This window comes from Mobula hypostoma, chromosome 7 (assembly GCF_963921235.1).
Source record: "Mobula hypostoma chromosome 7, sMobHyp1.1, whole genome shotgun sequence".
NCBI classification, from domain to species: Eukaryota; Metazoa; Chordata; class Chondrichthyes; order Myliobatiformes; family Myliobatidae; genus Mobula; species Mobula hypostoma.
In genome coordinates, this window is record NC_086103.1 from 82,262,521 (window position 1) to 82,281,733 (window position 19,213).

Below are 19,213 nucleotides of genomic sequence, written 5' to 3' on the forward strand. Positions count from 1 at the left end.
CTTACATCTAACCACAAGAGAAAAAAATTATAACTTGCCCTCTGCATTTAACTGTCAGATGCAGTTAAGAAGAATGATATGAGAAGTTGGAGCAGAGAAGTTTAAAGAATGACATAACAGAATTGTTTAGGATTTCAACTAGGTTCAAATAGCAGGATCTGATTGATAATTTCTGTAGCATAATCATAAGAAAGAAAGAAAGCCATTTTTATGCCAAAGGAATTTTTAGCTGTGCCTCTACTGATACAATGTTTAGTATGAAGAGATTAGTTCAAAGTGTGAAAGCATCATCAGAAAAAGGTAGACCACTTTTCAAATAAAAACGTCATCACTTTGCCCAGTGCATGATTAAACAAAGATAACAAACAGGATGCTAATTATCAATGACATAATGAGTTAGATAAACCAAACTGATTAACTGAAACAAAAATGGGTGTAGAAGAAATCAAACTGGGTGAAGGGCAACCAAAGTAAAAGGTGAGAGTGTGGCAGATGTGACAGTTTAGCCTTCAAATTCTCAATTTTTACACCTTGGCAAGAGTGAGCATAGCAACAAGACACAAGGTGGACATCCTGTATCAGCAAGGCCTCTCAAAAGCAGAAAATTTGCAGCAGACAGGAGTTTCAAGATGTACTGTCCAAGGTCTTTTGAAGAAGCATACGGAAATATGCAAGGCTGAAGACCAGACACACAGTGATAGCCACTGAAATGAAATGCAGCAGATGGGAGATACATCAAACTTCGAAATCAGAAGAAGTCTGGCACTGCTATCACCTCTGAACTCAGAGAAATCACTGGAACCCAAGTACACCTCTCTACAATCCAGAGAAGTCTTGTTAGAAGTGGTCTTCGTGGAAAGGTTGCAGACAAAAAGCTATTACTCCAAAGTGGGAAAAAAAGCGAAGTGACTCACCTACACACAAAAACATGAGGTCTGGCGTGCTAAACAATGGCAGCAAGTGCTCTGGACTGATGAATCAAAATTTGAAAGTTTTGGCTCAAACAGGAGGCAGTCTGTCTGTAGTAGAACTGGAGAGCGCTATGTGGATGAATGTCTGCAGCCAACAGTGAAACACAGCGGAGATTCCCTGCAGGTTTGAGGCAGCATTTCTACAAATTGAGTTGGTTATCTGATCAGAATTAATGGATACCTCAGTGCTGAGAAGTTCAAACAGATTCTCATCCACATGCAATACCATCAGTAAGGTATCTCATCGGTCCCCAACTTCACTTTGCAGCGGGACAATGACATAAAACACATGGCAAAGTCATGAAGAAGATTAAGGAGTACTGCAACAGATAGTATAGTCTCCACAGAGCCCTGATCTCAACATCATCAAGTCTGGGATTACCTGGAGAGCTAGACGCAAGTGTGACAGCCAAAGTCTGCAGAGGAACTGTGTCAAGTTCTTCAAGAAGTTTAGAATAACTTACCAGCCAATTTTCTTATAAAACCTCAGGACAGATTTCCTAAAAGAATTCATGCTGTTTTGAAGGCAAAGGGAGGTCACATCAAATATTGATCTGATTTTTTTTACTGGTTATAATTTATAATTTTTTTGTAATTTAAAAACTTTCCATTTCATTATGTTTGAAAGTCATAGTCATACTTTATCGATCCTGGGGGAAATTGGTTTTCGTTACAGTTGCACCATAAATAATAAATAGTAATAGAACCATAAATAGTTAAATAGTAATATGTAAATTATGCCAGTAAATTATGAAATAAGTCCAGGACCAGCCTATTGGCTCAGGGTGTCTGACCATCCAAGGGAGGAGTTGTAAAGTTTGATGGCCACAGGCAGGAATGACTTCCTATGATGCTCTGTGCTGCATCTCGGTGGAATGAGTCTCTGGCTGAATGTACTCCTGTGCCCACCCAGTACATTATGTAGTGGATGGGAGACATTGACCAAGATGGCATGCAACTTAGACAGCATCCTCTTTTCAGACACCACTGTGAGAGAGTCCAGTTCCATCCCCACAACATCACTGGCCTTACGAATGAGTTTGTTGACTCTGTTGGTGTCTGCTACCCTCAGCCTGCTGCCCCAGCACACAGCAGCAAACATGATAGCACTGGCCACCACAGACTTGTAGAACATCCTCAGCATCGTCCGGCAGATGTTAAAGGACCTCAGTCTCCTCAGGAAATAGAGATGGCTCTGACCCTTCTTGTAGACAGCCTCAGTGTTCTTTGACCAGTCCAGTTTATTGTCAATTCGTATCCCCAGGTATTTGCAATCCTCCACCATGTCCACACTGACCCCCTGGATGGAAACAGGGGTCACCGGTACCTTAGCTCTCCTCAGGTCTACCACCAGCTCCTTAGTCTTTTTCACATTAAGCTGCAGATAATTCTGCTCACACCATGTGACAAAGTTTCCTACCGTAGCCCTGTACTCAGCCTCATCTCCCTTGCTGATGCATCCAACTATGGCAGAGTCATCCGAAAACATCTTTGCTTTACAGAATTTTTTTTTTAATGCGCCTAAGACTTTCGCAAAGTACTGAGACAAAGAAGTTGTGTTAATTGACTTGCAGCAAACTAGGCAACATGGCTAAGTTGTCTGACCATTGGGACTGAGTTCAAGCTGGCAGACCAGACGAATGTTGTCACTGAGCATATCAAACATGGTACACAGGTATAGGCAATCAATAATTTTTGTGTACTTATGATATTTGTGCACATAGAGACAGCCCAGTTAACCCAAAATATTGAATGAAACAATGTGATCAGACTCACTGGAGAAACACTGAAGCTGGTGATATAGAAGTCTTTCTTCAGCATAACAAGCAGGCATTGTTCTGGAAAATCTCTTGGTTGAGGCTCACAAACCCAAAGGTGCATCACATTTTTATACCCTTCAGATCATAGGTAACAGTAGCTGATACAATACAATTTCAATAATTACAATGACATCATTTCCTTCGATATTTAGGGTTGACAATGCTTCTTATGAATTAGAGATCTACAATGACAGACACCTCTGAATGTCCATACACCTTTGTCACAAACTAATTCACACAAATGGTCTAAAAGTGTCTAGGAGCAGAAATCCCGGATACCCAATATTAATGTTACCAGGGCTGTCTCTGAGTACACAAATATCATAAGTATACAAAAACTATTGATTGCCTATACCTGTGACCATGTTTGATATGCTTAGTGACAACATCCGTATTGTGTGGCAGCTTTCACTCAGTCACAATGATACAAATAACTTCGTCATGTTGCCTACTTTGATCCAATACAATTAACATAATTCCATTGTCTTAACTCTTGCATTCGCAATCTTTCAGTCGGTGGAGCAGCCTGTGCTTTAACTTCAATTTACTGTTTGCAATTTACAATAAAACAGGAAGCTAATTGCAAGCTTCCTGAACTTGTTTACACTTATAATAAGAAATGAAGGCTGGTTTTTGTTTGAATTAATATCTGATTTATTCACTTAACTCCAGAATACCCCCTAACAATGAGAGCCTCAGGTTTCATTATTTGTTGTGGGATCCAGATATGGTCAGTTTGTCCTTCATTGCTCCTTGTATGCAAGGAACCCAGTTAAAATGTCTTCTCTGCTTTCCTACATTATTAAATCCCGAGATGTTGACACAAATTTCAAGATCAGGGTTCATGACCATTAGTCCTTATGGTGAATGAAAATCAAAGACAGATGATTTTTAAAATTGGAAAGTTTGAAAGTGGTGGAAAAATATAACATCTAAGGAGGGAGTTTGTTTCAGGTGAAAGATATTACAGGTTAATATTTTATGTCAAAGATTATTGACCTTCCAGTGAAAAAGCTTTGAAATATCAACTCTGTTTCTTACTCATGAATATTGCCTGATCTTCTGAATGTTTCCAGCATTTTATATTTTTCTCATTATTTCACCCAGTAAGACCTTTTGGTGACCCTTTCATAGATGCTTGATGTAACCAAGTGTCTTGCTTGCCTATTACACAAAGCATTACAATGTAAGGTTGACGTCATGCATAAGACAATCTGGGTAAAGAGGAAAATCAAACCTGATGGCTGCTTTGTCTATCCACGGCCTCCTCTACTGTAAAGATGAAGCCACACTCAGGTTGGAGGAACAACACCTTATATTCCGTCTGGGTAGCCTCCAACCTGATGGCATGAACATTGACTTCTCTAACTTCCACTAATGCCCCACCTCCCCCTCGTACCCCATCCGTTATTTATTTATATACACACATTCTTTCTCTCTCTCTCCTTTTTCTCCCTCTGTCCCTCTGACTATACCCCTTGCCAATCCTCTGGGTTTTCCCCCCCTCCCCCTTTTCCTTCTCCCTGGGCCTCCTGTCCCATGATCTTCTCATATCCCTTTTGCCAATCACCTGTCCAGCTCTTGACTCCATCCCTCCCCCTCCTGTCTTCTCCTATCATTTTGGATCTCCCCCTCCCCCTCCCACTTTCAAATCTCTTACTAACTCTTCCTTCAGTTAGTCCTGACGAAGGGTCTCAGCCCAAAACATCGACTGTACCTCTTCCTAGAGATGCTGCCTGGCCTGCTGCGTTCACCAGCAACTTCGATGTGTGTTGCTTGAATTTTCAGCATCTGCAGAATTCCTCATGTTTACGTGGCTGCTTTTTTTTTCTTTGTCTGTGCATGAATTACAATGTTACTTAAGTTTTTTTTCTCTACACATTTACAATACAAAAATGTTATCATGAAGATATTATTGTAAGGTCTGGAACAAAATAATCTGCAATTAAATGTGATAATGTGCATTACAATTTCTGAACATTCAGAAATCCAGTGGTTCAGCATCTGTTTCACTGGGCACTAATTCCCATGTTTTCTTGAACATGGTGCAGCTCATGTGGCAGCTCTCCCTCTAACACACCTGGGCCCCAGTTTGTGCACTCCCATTTACTCACTGGAGCCTTGGTTTCTGGACTTCCTTTAAGCTTACGTGACGTTATTGACTCTGCTTCCTTGAAACTCATCTTGTTCCATTTCCCATGCTCCCTGTAAACTTACTAGGTTCACTGGAAGTTTATTATTATATAGTATACCATCTTTAAAAATGTGAAGCAAAAATGTTGGAATATTATTAGGAATAACATCCAATTGTCTACAAAATTTGTCTGACTTCACTAAAGTCCCAGCATGCCAGATTAACTGACATTTTCTGTATAATGGGTATGAAACTCATATAAAAGTAGATGGATTTCAATATCGACAGACTTTTCTAGCCTTATTTATATTATCTTATTGCAAGGATGTGCCTTAATACGTACTGATAATTACAGCACAGATAAATATAATTGATTAAAATTGACTTTTTTATTCTCAGTGTTCTTTCTTGCTGAAATTATGTACAATTTATGTTATGTTTTCTTCCTTGTGAATGCACGTTATATAATGCTACATGCCTGTGATACTGCTGCAAGTAAGTTCTTCATCACACCTGTGCAAATGACAATAAGTTTGACTTTGACTTTGCCTTAATTCAGCTAATTGAGATCTTCTAAAGAACCACCAGGTCTTAGTGCACCAAAAGCTCTTCCTCTATATCCCTGATACTTTTTCTTCCTTATGGATTTCTCACATTCCATTTCAGAGTCTGCTCTTGATTGTCTGGCTATGAGGTAACAAAAGTAATTTTGCATAAAGTATTCTTGCAAACAATGTGCAGGGTGCAAAAGACAGCAAAAAGTGCATTCTTAGCTACCTTCCACCTTTATGCCAAAGGCACTGACCTCTGGTGATCTCCCCCTTCAGACATTGTCAATAGTTTCCCTGCACTTAATTTTTCAAGATCTCTATGGTTTTATGGAGCTTTATCAAACAACTTCCTAGTCGTATAGAAACAGACAAAGAAGAAGCAGCAAAAGACTGCTCAGCCCATTAAGTTCACCAATCATTACCACTATAGCCGATATTTCATCTTTCTGATACTGAGCCTATATTTTATTGTCTGGCTTTGGGAGATAATCCCAGCTTCTCCATTTATAGCCCAGAACTCTGTTCAGTTCTATTCCCAGAGTTTCACTTTTAGCCAAAAATACCTTTAGCACATGTTTTCTGCAAATTCACATTATTCATTGATAATCCCCTCAATGTTATTTTAGTCATCTTCTTGAAAATAAAACATTCAGGTTATTCCCCTGTTCTAGATTCTCCCTCCTAGGATAACTGTCTTCTCACCATTGACCTTGTCAGATCTCCCCTGGATTTGATTCATGCTGTGTAACATTTTCTTCTCTCTCATATATTTTTCCAATTCCCCTTTAAAAGCAGCTTTCCGCCAAAATTTTTGTTGTGTGGTCTTGAGCATAATATCTTATGAACAATATCTCCTCAGCACTCTAAATTCAAAGTAAAGCATTTATCAGAGTACATATATGTCACCACATACAACATTGAGATTCATTTTCTTGTGGGCATACTCTATAAATCTATAGAATAATAACTATAATAGAATCAATGAAAGACTGTACCAACCAGTGTACAAAAACAACAAACTGTGCAAATACTAAAAGAAAGAAATAATAATAAATAAATTGCCAGTAAATATCAAGAACATGAGAATAAGAGTCCTTTAAAGTGAGTCCATAGATTGTGAGAACGTCTCTCAGATGTGCAAGTGAAGTTGAATGAAGTTGATCTCTTTTGGTCCAAGAGCCTGAAGGTAGAGAGGTAATAACCATTCCTGAACCTCGTGGTGTGAGTCGTGAGGCTCCTGTACCTTCTTCCTGATGGCAGCAGCAGCAAGAAAAGAGCATGTCTTGAGAGGTGGTGGTCTTTGATGATGGATGCTACTTTCCTGCGACAACGCTTCAAGTAGATGTTTTCATTGGTGGGGGAGTGCTTCACCTGTGATGGAGTGGGCCTTATCCACTTCTCTTTGTAGGATTTTCTGTTGAAGGACATTAGTGTTTCCATACCAGGCTGTGATACAGCCAGTCAATATACTCTCCACTACACATCGATAGAAGTTTGTCAAAGTTTTAGATGTCAGTCTGAATCTTCACAAACCCCTAAGGAAGTAGAGGCTCTGACATGCTTTCTTCATAATTGCACTTGAGCAGTGGGCCCAGGACAGGTTTTCCGAAATAACAACACCAAGGAATTTAAAGTTGCTGACCCTCTCCATCTATGATCCTGTGATTAGGACTCGCCCCATGGACCCCCAGTTTCCTTCTCCTGTAGTCAGTAATCAGCTCCTTGGTCCTGCTGATATTGAGTAAAAGGTTATTGTCACGGCACCACTCAGCCAGTTTTTCAGTCTCCCTCCTATATTCTGATATATCACCACCTTTAATTTGGCCTACGATAGTGGTGTCATCAGAGCAAACTTGAATATGGCATTGGAACTGTGCTTGGCCACACAGTCATTCGTGTTGAGCAAGTAGAGCATGGGGCTAAGCATATGGCCCTGTGGTGTACCTGTGCTGATGGAGATCGTGGAGATGTTGTTGCCAGTAAGATGACTGGGGTCTGCAGGTGAGGAAATTAATCCAACAAATGATGACAGGTCCAAGGTCTCCACTGGTTCTTTGGCAATTATCTTTCACCTATAATCCTGAATCATTATTCCACTGCCAATAGATACAGGCTCTCCAATACCTATTTGACCATGTTAAGCAGTAGTAAAAAGCCCTCCATTGTAATTTATTGGAAATCACACAACCCTGCTGTAATCTGGTAAACCCCCTCTGATAATTCCCACTCTATGGTGTGAAGGAGGTGAGAAGTGCTCATGCATACTCTTCCATCCATGGAAGATTAATTATACTTTAGGTGGGCTGAATTGCTGAAAACAAACAGCGTTTGGCAGGTTAGAGAAACACATCCAATTCCCAGCTCAACTGTTGTAAATTCCAGTGAGGTAATCATTTTCTGCAGAGCTGTGTGCAATGTCTCATTTCAAACAAGAAACAGTAAACTCAAAATAAACTCCGCATTGGTGCTGCCTTTCTTTCTGCTGAGTGTTGAAAATGACCATCTATTGTCAGTGTAATGGGGGTAATCCCAATGCAGAAAATTTCCATCACAACAAAGCAATGGGCAAGTATATCAGTCTCTGAAAGTCATAATAATCCATGTGGGTGAGTGGGAATAAGTGACCTTTTAGAACTGGCCTACACAATTACCTACATTTTGCATTTTTTGGAAATTTCCATATCTCAAACTAATTCAGGGTTTAATTTCTGAGAGTTGTTATGACCTCATATCTCCAGCCTACTTTAGGAGGAAACTAATTTCAAACTTTATTCTGGTGTGTGTTAGTGTGGACGTTGGTGATTTGTGTTCATGTATGCTTTTGTGTTTCATGTGTGTACTTAAGTATTACCAAGCCAGTGTGTTTACTTATGTGATTTCAAATATCTGTGACTGTGTTTGTATATGTGTCACTATGTTTGTGTATATGTGAGTAGGTGTTACAGGAATGGGCTTGTGTGTCTTTGTATGTGTGTATTTTTGTGCAAATGAGCATGTGGCTCTGTGTGTCTGTATGCAAATACACATGCAAATGAATATTCTGTGTTTGCGTGCACATGCACGCGTGCGCGTGTGTGTGTGTGTGTGTGTGTGTGTGTGTGTGTGTGTGTGTTTTTCAGGTCTGGAAAGTCATAAATATTTTAGGTTAGTGGGCAACATGAATAGCTTCATTCCTGAAGTAGCAAGTTTTTTTCAGTGATCAGATATATTTTAATTTAAGCAACAATATCTTCCGAGCACATTGAAACAATTGACAACATTCCAAATAATAATATAGTGAGAATTGAAAATTCATATGTAAGCAGCATATGAGAGAACCTCATTTTGACTCACAAATAACTTTAAAAATATTATGTTTAACTCTGACCAAATTGATCCAAAGTATTTCACAGTTGCTGGAACAAAAAACCTTGTTTTAAAGATGCTTTGGAGGAAAAAGAATCATAACAAAATGGTCAGATCTTGTTGGAAATGATTGGCAAACACGTCTTTTCTCCATGTAAGTGCCACATATGTAAACAAAAAAGCTGATCAAACACTGATATCCCAGAGCTAAATCTGATTTATTGATGATGCTGTGGATTGAAAGTTGGGCAAGATTGTTGACGCTAAAAGTAATCTCATGGGATTATTTATGCTCATTAGTACGGAACTCCGTTCTTCTGAATGTGTACCAATCCTTTAATGTTGTACTGAGATATTTGGTTTCAACATGCTTTCAACTTTCTGCAACACAACATTTTGACTCAAATATAGAAAGGTGAGAGTCAAGGAAGGAACATCTGGAGGTTGGTTGCCTCTTTGTAACCATATTTAGGACAGTGTTTCAGGTCTTATAATAATTTCAAAAGCAAATTCATTGCTTACATCGTTAGCAGCTAGTCTATTTTAAGGAAGATGACGTTTTAACCAAGGAGCAATGAAACCCTCGCTGTGTATGTGTATGTACGTGCGCGTGCCTATGTGTTCGCACACGCACTCACTTCCCATGGGGCCTGCCCATCAGACATACGTAAATGGTCCAAAGAAGATAATTTTACATAATGGCTTCCCGTGAGGCAGAGCAAGCTACATGTGACAGGCATGAACTTCAGATTGCAGTCCCCGCCATTGATCTCGCCGGCTCCAGCAACTCAAGGCGTATTCAAAACCTGGACTCCAGCAACGACCATGGACACCTTCAAAGCGATTGCGCAACCACCAACTGCGACTCCAGCCTTGAACTCCAGGCTGGGTCTTTATGTGCTGCTATTGTGACTCCCGTCTCCTCTTCCCCCACCACCACTCTGCAACCCCATCTCCCTCAGATCCCACCATCAGCTCCTGGGTCCTCTGAGGCTCCATCTTCCTCTCACCCTAACCCTCCCCTCTCCATTGACCCAACTAGCCTCCCTCCCGCCCCCCCCTCTGATCCGAGCTCTCATCCGTGCTGGGTCTTTACCATCCCCTCTGACCTACAAATCTCTGAGGTAGAACGCTCTGTCCTCAGTAAGGGCTTCACCTTTGTCCCCCTTCGCCCACACCTCAGCGAGTTCACGTTTACCATGATGCTGAACTCTTCTTTCGCCAGCTCCATCTTTGTGCCTACTTCTTCGGCAAGGACTCTCCCACCCCTACTGATGACCCCTTCTCCTGTCTTCAACCCTCCTTCTCTTGATGGACACCCCACTCTGATCTTCTGCCTGCTCTGGATCTCTTTATCTCTAACTGCCGACGGGACATCAACCGTCTTGACTTCACCGCACCTTGTTCCCATTCCAACCTCACTCCTTCGGAACGCTCTGCTCTCCACTCTCTCCGCACTAATCCTAACCTCACTATAAAACCCGCCAATAAGGGGAGTGCTGTTGTAGTCTGGCGTACTGACCTCTACCTTGCCAAGGCACAGCGTCAACTCACGGATACCTCCTCTTATTTACCCCTCGATCATGACCCCACTAAGGAGCACCAGGCCATTGTCTCCCACACCATCACCAATTTTATCCACTCAGGGTATCTCCCATCCACTGCTACGAACCTTATAGTTCCCACACACCGCACTTCCTGTTTCTACCTCCTACCCAAGATCCACAAACCTGCCTGTCCGGGTAGACCCGTTGTCTCAGCTCGCTCCTGCCCCACCGAACTCATTTCTGCATACCTCAACACTGTTTTATCACCCCTTGTTCAATCCCTTCCTAACAATGTTCGTGACACTTCTCATGCTCTGAAACCTATCGATGATTTTAAGTTCCCTGGCCCCCACCGCTTTATTTTCACCATGGATGTCCAGTCTCTACATACTTCCATCCTCCATCAGGAAGATCTCAACGCTCTTCACTTCTTTTTGGATTCCAGACCTAACCAGTTCCCCTCTACCACCACTCTCCTCCGTCTAGCGGAATTAGTCCTTATTCTTAATAATTTCTCCTTTGGCTCCTCCCACTTCCTCCAAACTAAAGGTGTGGCCATGGGCGCCCGTATGGGTCCGAGCTATGCCTGCCTTTTTGTTGGCTTTGTGGAACAATCTATGTTCCAAACCTATTCTGCTATCTGTCCCCCACTTTTCCTTTGCTACATCGACGACCACATTGGCACTGCTTCCTGCACGCATGCTGAGCTCGTTGACTTCATTAACTTTGCCTCCAACTTTCACCCTACCCTCAAGTTTACCTGGTCCATTTCCAACACCTCCCTTCCCTTTCTAGATCTTTCTGTCTCTATCTCTGGAGACAGCTTATCTACTGATGTCTACCATAAGCCTACTGACTCTCACAGCTATCTGGACTATTCCTCTTCTCACCCTGTCTCTTGCAAAAATGCCATCCCATTCTCGCAATTCCTCCGTCTCCGCCGCATCTGCTCTCAGGATGAGGCTTTTCATTCCAGGACGAGGGAGATGTCCTCCTTTTTTAAAGAAAGGGGCTTCCCTTCCTCCACTATCAACTCTGCTCTCAAACACATCTCCACCATTTCACGCACATCTGCTCTCATTCCATCCTCCTGCCACCCCACTAGGAATAGGGTTTCCCTTGTCCTCACCTACCACCTCACCAGCCTCCGGGTCCAACATATAATTCTCCGTAACTTCCTCCACCTCCAACGGGACCCCACCACTAGGCACATCTTTCCCTCCGCCCACCCCCCCCCCCCGCTTTCTGCAGGGATCGCTTCCTATGCGACTCCCCTGTCCATTTGTACCCCCCCCATCCCTCCCCACCAATCTCCCTCCTGGCACTTATCCTTGTAAGCGGAACAAGTGCTACACATGCCCTTACACTTCCTCCCTTACCACCATTCAGGGCCCCAGACAGTCCTTACAGGTGAGGCGACACTACACCTGTGAGTCGGCAGGGGTGATATACTGTGTCCGGTGCTCCCGATGTGGCCTTCTATATATTGGTGAGACCCGACGCAGACTGGGAGATTGTTTCACTGAACGCCTACGCTCTGTCCACCAGAGAAAGCAGGATCTCCCAGTGGCCACACATTTTAATTCCACGTCCCATTCCCATTCTGATATGTCTATCCACGGCCTCCTCTACTGTAAAGATGAAGCCACACTCAGGTTGGAGGAACAACACACCTTATATTCCATCTGGGTAGCCTCCAACCTGATGGCATGAACATTGAATTCTCTAACTTCCGTTAATGCCCCACCTCCCCCTCGTACCCCATCTGTTATTAATTTATATACACACATTCTTTCTCTCACTCTCCTTTTTCTCCCTCTGTCCCTCTGACTATACCCCTTGCCCATCCTCTGGGTTTTTCTCCCCCTCCCCCTTTTCTTTCTCCCTAGGCCTCCTGTCCCATGATCCTCTCATATCCCTTTTGCCAATCAACTGTCCAGCTCTTGGATCCATCCCTCCCCCTCCTGTCTTCTCATATCATTTTGGATCTCCGCCTCCCCCTTTCAGATCTCTTACTGGCTCTTCTTTCAGTTAGTCCTGACGAAGGGTCTCTGCCCGAAACGTCGACTGTACCTCTTCCTAGAGATGCTGCCTGGCTTGCTGCGTTCACCAGCAAGTTTTATGTGTGTTACATGTGACAAGCAGGCCTCAGACCTATGAACTCACTGTTGCTGTTAAAGAATCTTGAACACCTTCATTGGAATTGGAAATGGTTTATTATAATTACATACAGTGAGTGACACTGAAATGTTTTTGTTTGTAGGCATATTGACAGATTATTCCATACATAAATGATTTGAAGCAGTAGAGAGGAAAGCAGAAGGCAGAAAATAGTTTTGCAGTTAAAGAGAAAATACAGTCAAATGGACAAATACAGTGCAAGGACCACAATGAGGTAAATTGGGTGAGCAAAAGTTCAAACATAACCACAGTATAAAAGGTCCATTCAAGAGTATGATAGCAAATGCCTGTAACAAGCGAAGAGCTTTAGGAATATGAATTTACAAAAAAAAAGTAAGCTATTTTAAAAATCATTCACTGAAAAGTATTGATTAGAAACATGCTCTTTGATACTATAAATTAAGATAACTCAAGCATTTGGTACATTTATCTTCTGTAGGACTGCAGAACTCAGTCATTTGTGGGCTAGCTTCCCCTCTGTTCATTGGAAGTCTTGGTGCACAATGTACTCTGCCCCTCTTCAGTAGATCATTGCTCCTGCAGAGCACAACAGAGTGTCTAGTGGTGAGTTAGAAGGTTAGATGTGTTGGCATCTGATCTCCTGCATGTTTTGTTCTACATTTCAACTTGCAGCTTAATATCCAAAAACTATTACCATCTCTGTTTTGAGTGTACGCAGCAAACAGCATCCATAGTCTTCTCAACCATTTCAGACCTACAGTAAGGAGACAATTTCAAATTTTGGAATGTGCCTCCTAATTCTAGACTCCACATCCAGAAGAAACACATTAAATAGTCATAGTCATAGGGAAATTGGTTTTCGTTACAGTTGCACCATAAATAATAAATAGTAATAGAACCATAAATAGTTAAATAGTAATATGTAAATTATGCCAGTAAATTATGAAATAAATCCAGGACCAGCCTATTGGCTCAGGGCGTCTGATCCTTCAAGGGAGGAGTTGTAAACTTTGATGGCCACAGGCAGGAATGACTTCCTATGACGCTCTGTGCTGCATCTTGGAGGAATGAGTCTCTGGCTGAGTGTACTCCTGTGCCCAACCAGTACATTATGTAGTGGATGGGAGACATTGACCAAGATGGCATGCAACTTGGACAGCATCCTCTTTTCAGACACCACCGTGAGAGAGTCCAGTTCCATCCACACAACATCACTGGCCTTACGAATGAATAAATCCACCTCTTATTATGTATCTTAAGGGTCCTGGTGAAGAGTCTCAGCTCAAAATGTCGACTCTTTATTCCTCTCCATAGATGCTGCCTGACCTGCCAAGTTCTGCCAGCATTTTGTGTGTGTTGCTCTGGATTTCCAGCGTCTGCAGAATCTCTTGTATTTAAGATTTACCTTAAGAATTCTATGTCTTTCAATAAGATCAGTTGTTCTAAATTTTTAATTTAGGGATTATTACCCTGTATTGTTCTAAATCTCTTTATTGCAGGATTTACCCTTGAATGTGCTGGTTGGTAAGTTAGCTATCTCTTGTAACATGCCCATGTTGTTGATGGTTTGTAGGAAAAACAGAGATGTGTTGATGGGCATGTAAAAAAAACTGGGCAGACACTGTTTGGCATGGACCTAATGGGCCAAATGGCCTGTTTCCCTCTTATATAACTCTATAACTTTGTGTTTCTAATAAGTTACAGGGAGATTAATTAAGGCAGGGGTTAACAATCTTTTTTATTCTATGGTCCAATTTTGGTAGGTGTGCTTAGACCCCAGGTTGGGAACCACAGAAAGTTAATGTTTCAGGTTGCTGAAGTTTCACCAGAATTTTGAAAGAGAGATATGACTTAATGTAACACACATCAAAGTTGCTGGTGAACGCAGCAGGCCAGGCAGCATCTCTAGGAAGAGGTGCAGTCGATGTTTCAGGCCGAGACCCTTCGTCAGGACTAACTGAAGGAAGCGTGAGTAAGGGATTTGAAAGTTGGAGGGGGAGGGGGAGATCCAAAATGATAGGAGAAGACAGGAGCGGGAGGGATGGAGCCAAGAGCTGGACAGGTGATAGGCAAAAGGGATACGAGAGGATCATGGGACAGGAGGTCCGGGAAGAAAGACGGGGGGGGGGCACCCAGAGGATGGGCAAGGGTATAGTGAGTGGGACAGAGGGAGAATAAGGAGAGAGCGAGAAAGAACGTGTGTATATAAATAAATAACGGATGGGGTACGAGGGGGAAGTGGGGCATTAACGGAAGTTACAGAAGTCGATGTTCATGCCATCAGGTAGGAGGCTACCCAGACGGAATATAAGGTGTTGTTCCTCCAACCTGAGTGTGGCTTCATCTTTACAGTAGAAGAGGCCGTGGATAGACATGTCAGAATGGGAATGGGATGTGGAATTAAAATGTGAGGCCACTGGGAGATCCTGCTTTCTCTGGCGGACAGAGCGTAGGTGTTCAGCAAAGCGGTCTCCCAGTCTGCGTCGGGTCTCGCCAATATATAAAAGGCCACATCGGGAGCACCGGACACAGTATATCACCCCAGCCGACTCACAGGTGAAGTGTTGCCTCACCTGGAAGGACTGTTTGGGGCCCTGAATGGTTGTAAGGGAGGAAGTGTAAAGGCATGTGTAGCACTTGTTCCGCTTACACAGATAAGTGCCAGGAGGGAGATCAGTGGGGAGGGATGGGGGGGACGAATGGACAAGGGAGTTGCGTAGGGAGCGATCCCTGCGGAATGCAGAGTGAAGGGGGGAGGGAAAGATGTGCTTAGTGGTGGGATCCCGTTGGAGGTGGCGGAAGTTACGGAGAATGATATGTTGGACCCGGAGGCTGGTGGGGTGGTAGGTGAGGACCAGGGGAACCCTATTCCTAGTGGGGTGGCAGGAGGATGGAGTGAGAGCAGATGTATGTGAAATGGGGGAGATGTGTTTAAGAGCAGAGTTGATAGTGGAGGAAGGGAAGCCCCTTTCTTTAAAACAGGAAGACATCTCCCTCGTCCTAGAATGAAAAGCCTCATCTTGAGAGCAGATGCGGCGTAGACGGAGGAATTGCGAGAAGGGGATGGCGTTTTTGCAAGAGACAGGGTGAGAAGAGGAATAGTCCAGATAGCTGTGAGAGTCAGTAGGCTTATAGTAGACATCAGTGGATAAGCTGTCTCCAGAGACAGAGACAGAAAGATCTAGAAAGGGGAGGGAGGTGTCGGAAATGGACCAGGTAAACTTGAGGGCAGGGTGAAAGATGGAGGCAAAGTTAATAAAGTCAACGAGTTCTGCATGCGTGCAGGAAGCAGCGCCAATGCAGTCGTCGATGTAGCGAAGGAAAACTGGGGGACAGATACCAAAATAGGCACGGAACATAGATTGTTTAATGACTTAATGTTGCAGCTTGGTGACCATATATCATAATGTTCGGGACCAACAGGAAATTCTAGTTATCTGTTATATTCAATACTATGTATCCAGGTCTCCGGGCAGGAAGGAGATGATATGCTGTTCCTCTCCTTATCTTGCAACAATGTGAGAGAATAAAGGCAGTGAAGTTACAGTGGGCCATCACACAAATGCCTGGAGGAACTTAGCCGGTCAGGCAGCGTCTATGGAGCAAAAGGAACAATTGACATTTTGGGTCAAAACCCTTCACATGGTCTGGAAAGGAAATAGGGTAGATGGCCAGTATAAAAAATATGGAGAGAATGGGTGGAGCAAAGGTCTTGATAGAGTGTATGTGGCGAGGATGTTTCCTGTAGAGGGGGAATCTACAAACGAAGGGCACAACCCCAGAATACAAGAACATCCCTTTAGAACAGAGATGAGGAGTATTTTTTTTTTAACCAGAGGATGGTGACTTGGTGGAATTCATTGCCACAGACAGCTGTGGAGGGCCATGGAAAGGGGGAGAGGGAGAGAGACATATAGGGTCCTGGGTCTTGTCATGAATATAAAAAAGATGCAAGGCCTGTATTAGCCACTAGCCAACTAGCCATTTATCCAGCTCTCCATGAAAGTTGATGACGTCTCCCTTGAAAATGTAGACATCTTTTTTCACCTTGCCAGCATTCTCTCGTCAAAAGCAGACATCGCCTCAGAGATAAACCACTGCCTGAGTAGTGCTAGTGGAGCCCATGCAAGATTAAGGAAAAGAGTCTTTGAAGACTGCAACCTACAGGTTCAAATAAAACTTTTGGTCTAAAGAGCAGTCGTCCTTCCTATTTAAATGTGTGGAGCGAATCATGGACCATCTACAGTAGGCACCTGAAAGCCCTGGAACAACCCTGCCAAAGAACCTTACGAAAGATATTGACGATCAGCTGGCAGGAAAGTCACACTACACCAGCATACTGGAGGAAGCCAACGTGAATAGCATCTCCACCAGGAAAAACCAATGTCAGTTTCGACGCATAGGACATCTCGTTTGGATGCCTAACTCGTATCTCCCCAAACAGATCCTTTACTCCCAGTTGAATGAAGCTCAGTGAGCCCCTGGTGGGCAAAGGAAATGTTTCAAAGATAACATAAAAAATAGCTAGAAGAGGGGGCTGCTCGACATGAGAGTGACCTCCACTGTGTCACAGAGAACTAACAGCAGCTACGAAAGGAAAGACTGAATGAAAAAACCTAAAGACTAACCACAGCCTACATTTACTGTTGCCCACACTGCACCAGAATATGTGGATCCCAGATCAGCCTCTACAGCCACCTGTGGACCCACCAATAGACAAGCCCTCAAGAAAACATCATTCTCAACTGGAATGACCACACTGCTACTACAGTAGAGAAATAGGCTCTTCAGCCCAACTGGTTCATACTGAACATGATTCTCATCTCAGCGAGACCCATTTGTCTGTGTTAGCCCAATATCCCTTCAACTTAACCAAATGTTTATTCAATTTACTCTTCTTTAATCCTGTAACTCTTATGCTTCTTTACAAATCACCAGTGTGATTATTTACTCTAAGTTTTCCAAAGGTTCGTACATACTGTGATCCCTGTTACCTCCAGAAGGGATTATATGAAGCTATTGCTACTGGGATAGATGGGGATCACAACCTTGTTTCTCCATTTGGTTTAGTACCATACACACAGAACGGATCTGTGTTAAAAGGCAACAAACAAAACTAGAAACACAGCAAAACAAGAATTTCCATTTGCACAGAATCGTTATTGTGGAAAAGATGTCAGACAATATATTTGTGGGGTAAAGGAAACTGAGAAAAGATCATCAGAACTATCTACATTCGCATGGATTCACCAGTTCTCACCCCAGCTTCTGATCCATTGATGCTCAACCTGGCCATTGACCCAGGGCATGCCCTTTTCTCACTGTTACCGTCAGGTAGGAGATACAGAAGCCTGAAGGCACACACTCAGCGATTCAGGAACAGCTTCTTCCCCTCTGCCATCCGATTCCTAAATGGACATTGAACCCTTGGACATTACCTCACTATTTTAGTATATAGTATTTCTATTTTTTGAACGATTTTTAATCTATTCAATATATGTATACTGTAATTAATTTACTTATTATTATTATTTTATTTTGGTTTTTTTCTTCTATATTCTGTATTGCATTGAACTGCTGCTGCTAAGTTAACAAATTTCACGTCACATGCTGGTGATAATAAACCTGATTCTGATTCATAGGCAAGCACCTTAAAGTCAGTCATAATGTTTGTGGGACTTGTAACAGAATCATTAATCATTTAAGACATAGTATATACCATATTTTATATATTATGTTATGACACAGAAAGTGCCATTTTGGCCCATCGAGTCAATGCCAATTCTCAGAGCACACCCATCAGTTTGATTTGCCTATTTATGCCCCTGTAATCTTTTCTTTCACATATGTCCATCAGCTCTCTCCCCTCACTTCCCCGTATCCTATTAGGGCAATTTACAGTAGTTTATTAACCTAAGAGTACATATTTGGGACATGGGAGGCAACCGTAGCACCTGGAGAACATGTGAACTCCAGACAAAAAGTCACCAGAGGCTAGCATTAAACCCAACATGTTGAAGGGGTGAGGCAGCAGTGCTAACCACTATAACATTGTTCTCAAAGAAGTGTAGCTACAGCGTGTGAAAATTGGATCAATCTGTGCCAGAGAATAGTGGGTCCAGATTATTCTTCTGAGTTATAAGTTATATCATCACACCTGAGTGTTTAGCACTGGTGTTTATAATTGCTAGTTAGAGCAGGGAGTAATGATGTTGGTATTACTAAGTGCTGGCATATATGTAAATATTGTAAAATTATTGTGTGTGTTTAACCCTTTCCAGCTTGTGAGTAAAGCTTCTCATCTCTTTCTGTGATTTTTTTTTCTAGGCTGCGGCCATTTCAGATGGAGGTTAGTATTCTGGTATGGAGACAAGCAAAGGACAACACTTGTGGTAGGATTGGAAAACTAAAATATCAGTGCATTTGGAGTTAAAGGAACAGGCCTGGAACAAATGCAAGTTTCTGGGCCTTGACAGCATATAATGGTGTTGTGAATATGAGCAAACTTTAATTGGTTTATGATCATCTGATGTACATACAGGCGAAAACCTTTCTTTTACATGTCTTCCATACAGTTTGTTTCCTCACATCAGTGCATAGAGACAGTACAAAACAAAGCAGGAAAACAATAACAGAATGCAGAATAAAATGTTACAGTTACAGAGATTGTGCAGTGTAGGCAGAAAATGGGATGCGAGGCCAT

The 19,213-nt window shown here is 42.6% G+C and overlaps 1 protein-coding gene across 3 annotated transcripts in view; it reads left to right on the top strand.

The window, feature by feature from the left end:
- The window catches only part of LOC134349411 (regulator of G-protein signaling 14-like), a 156,662-nt gene that overhangs the window by 1,808 nt on the left and 135,641 nt on the right, over positions 1-19,213 (top strand). For all 3 annotated transcript variants that reach the window (XM_063053676.1, XM_063053678.1, XM_063053677.1), the window contains exon 2: positions 18,838-18,859. In XM_063053676.1, the coding sequence (XP_062909746.1) occupies positions 18,838-18,859 (22 nt within the window). The remainder of the gene's footprint in view (positions 1-18,837; positions 18,860-19,213) is intronic.